This window comes from Aegilops tauschii, chromosome 1 (assembly GCF_002575655.3).
Source record: "Aegilops tauschii subsp. strangulata cultivar AL8/78 chromosome 1, Aet v6.0, whole genome shotgun sequence".
NCBI lineage: Eukaryota > Viridiplantae > Streptophyta > Magnoliopsida > Poales > Poaceae > Aegilops > Aegilops tauschii.
Genome location: NC_053035.3, coordinates 20079460 through 20081484, shown reverse-complemented (window position 1 = coordinate 20081484; position 2025 = coordinate 20079460). Strand labels below are relative to the sequence as shown.

General features: G+C 52.6%; 1 protein-coding gene across 1 annotated transcript; it reads left to right on the top strand.

Annotated features, from left to right (window-relative positions):
- The first annotated feature begins 132 nt into the window (after positions 1–132).
- On the top strand, positions 133–1639 carry LOC109764059 (galactoside 2-alpha-L-fucosyltransferase-like). Its single transcript, XM_073506619.1, has one exon. The coding sequence runs from the start codon at positions 240–242 to the stop codon at positions 1362–1364; it is 1125 nt and encodes a 374-aa protein (XP_073362720.1). The 5' UTR covers positions 133–239; the 3' UTR covers positions 1365–1639.
- Positions 1640–2025: the final 386 nt, after the last annotated feature.

Genomic DNA, 2025 nt, shown 5'->3' with positions numbered 1-2025 from the left:
TCCAGGAATCCACCTGCGAGAGCCGATACAAGTCGTCCCTGTACCGGAAGCCATCGTCGCTCCCGCTCTCCCCGTACCTCGTGAAGAAGCTGCGGAGGTACGAGGCGTACCACAAGAAGTGCGGCCCTGGCACGCAGCGCTACCGGACGGCCGTCAAGCAGCTCCAGGCGGGGCGCAACGCCGACAGTTCCGAGTGCAAGTATGTGGTGTGGTTCCCCTTGAACGGTCTCGGCAACCGCATGCTCGCCATCGCCTCCACCTTCCTCTACGCGCTGCTCTCCGGCCGGGTCATGCTCGTCAATGTGCCGCAGGAGCAGGAGGGACTCTTTTGCGAGCCCTTCCCGGGCACCTCCTGGGTGCTCCCCGACGGGTTCCCGGAGGGGAATCCGATGAAGCTCTACGCCGGTGCGCCGGAGAGCTACGTCAACATGCTCAAGAATAATGTGATCCGATACGACACACCGGCGTCATCCCTTCCGGCACACGTGTACCTCCACCTCGAGCAGATCGGGCAGAGGCTGTCCGACAACATCTTCTGTGACGACGACCAGCGGCTGCTCGGCAAGTTCGGCTGGATGATACTCAAGTCCGACAGCTACTTCGCGATGGCGCTGTTCCTGACACCCATGTACGACAAGGAGCTGGCGAGGATGTTCCCGTACAAGGAGGCGGTGTTCCACCACCTCGGTCGGTACCTCTTGCACCCGACCAACAGGGTGTGGGGGATCGTGAGAAGGTACTACGAGGCATACATCGCGGGGGTGGATGAGAAGATCGGGTTCCAGATCAGGATCTTCCCGGAGAGGCCGGTCAAGTTCGAGAACATGTACGACCAGCTCACCAGGTGCATCAAGGAGCAGCGGCTGCTGCCGGAGCTCGGAAAGGCGGAGCCAGCGGCGAACGCGTATGGCGACGGGAAGGTGAAGGCCGTGATGATCACGTCTCTCTACTTGGGATACTACGACAAGATCCGGGGCATGTACTACGAGAACCCGACCAAGAGAGGGGAGATCGTGGCGGTTTACCAGCCGACCCACGAGGAGAAGCAGGAGTACGCGTCCAACGAGCACAATCACAAGGCGCTGGCGGAGATCTACCTGCTCAGCTACTGCGACAAGATCGACATGAGCGCGTGGTCCACCTTCGGCTACGTCGCCTACGGCTTCGCTGGCGTGAAGCCGTGGATCTTGCTCCGGCCGGACTGGGACAAGGAGGTGTCCCAGGTCGCGTGCGTCCGCTCCACGTCTGTCGAGCCGTCCTTACACTCGCCGCCGGCACTGGGGTGCGGGGCGAAGAAGGAGGTCGACGTGGCCGTCATCAAGCCGTACGTTCACACACACACAACAAAAACACATATTAGTTAGGTGTTATGGTACTGTTTAGTTTCGGTTTCTTTTCAAACAACTAAAAGCCTTGTGTGTCGATATATTAAGAGGGGGGAAATCCAAATACAGATATGTTACATGTTGGAGGACAGCAACTTTGGGTGCAGGCAGGTTATGTAATCACACGGCAGTGCCCGGCGCAACGGCAAACTATCTACTCCCCCGTCATCCCATAATATAAGAGCAAAATGCAAATTTCATATTCAGATATTGGACTGGACTTTAAAGTTTGCATTCTTGCAAAATTTGTACCATTTTGTTTGTAAACTCAGCTATACCATGCGTAGTCGTTGATAATTATTTTATTATACATGGCTTCTTGACTGCCAGTTTGATATAATGATGATGGCTTGCTAATATTTTACTGTTTTGGTAGGTTTAACATATGCTAAATGGCAAGTTTTAAGTTATACTATTGGGATAACCTCTCATACTTTGAACTTGTAATGAATGACAGTTTGCTGCAATGTTTGGACATTCATTCACATGCTATTTAGGTAGTGGCATAATTTTGAGCTAATAATATTTAAATTTTAATAATCATAATTTTACCTATCGTTCAATTTGATTGCATTTCTTTAGGATACCCGAAAGCACAGTGCTCTATTTGTTCATGATGAAGCTACTCCATAATCTATAA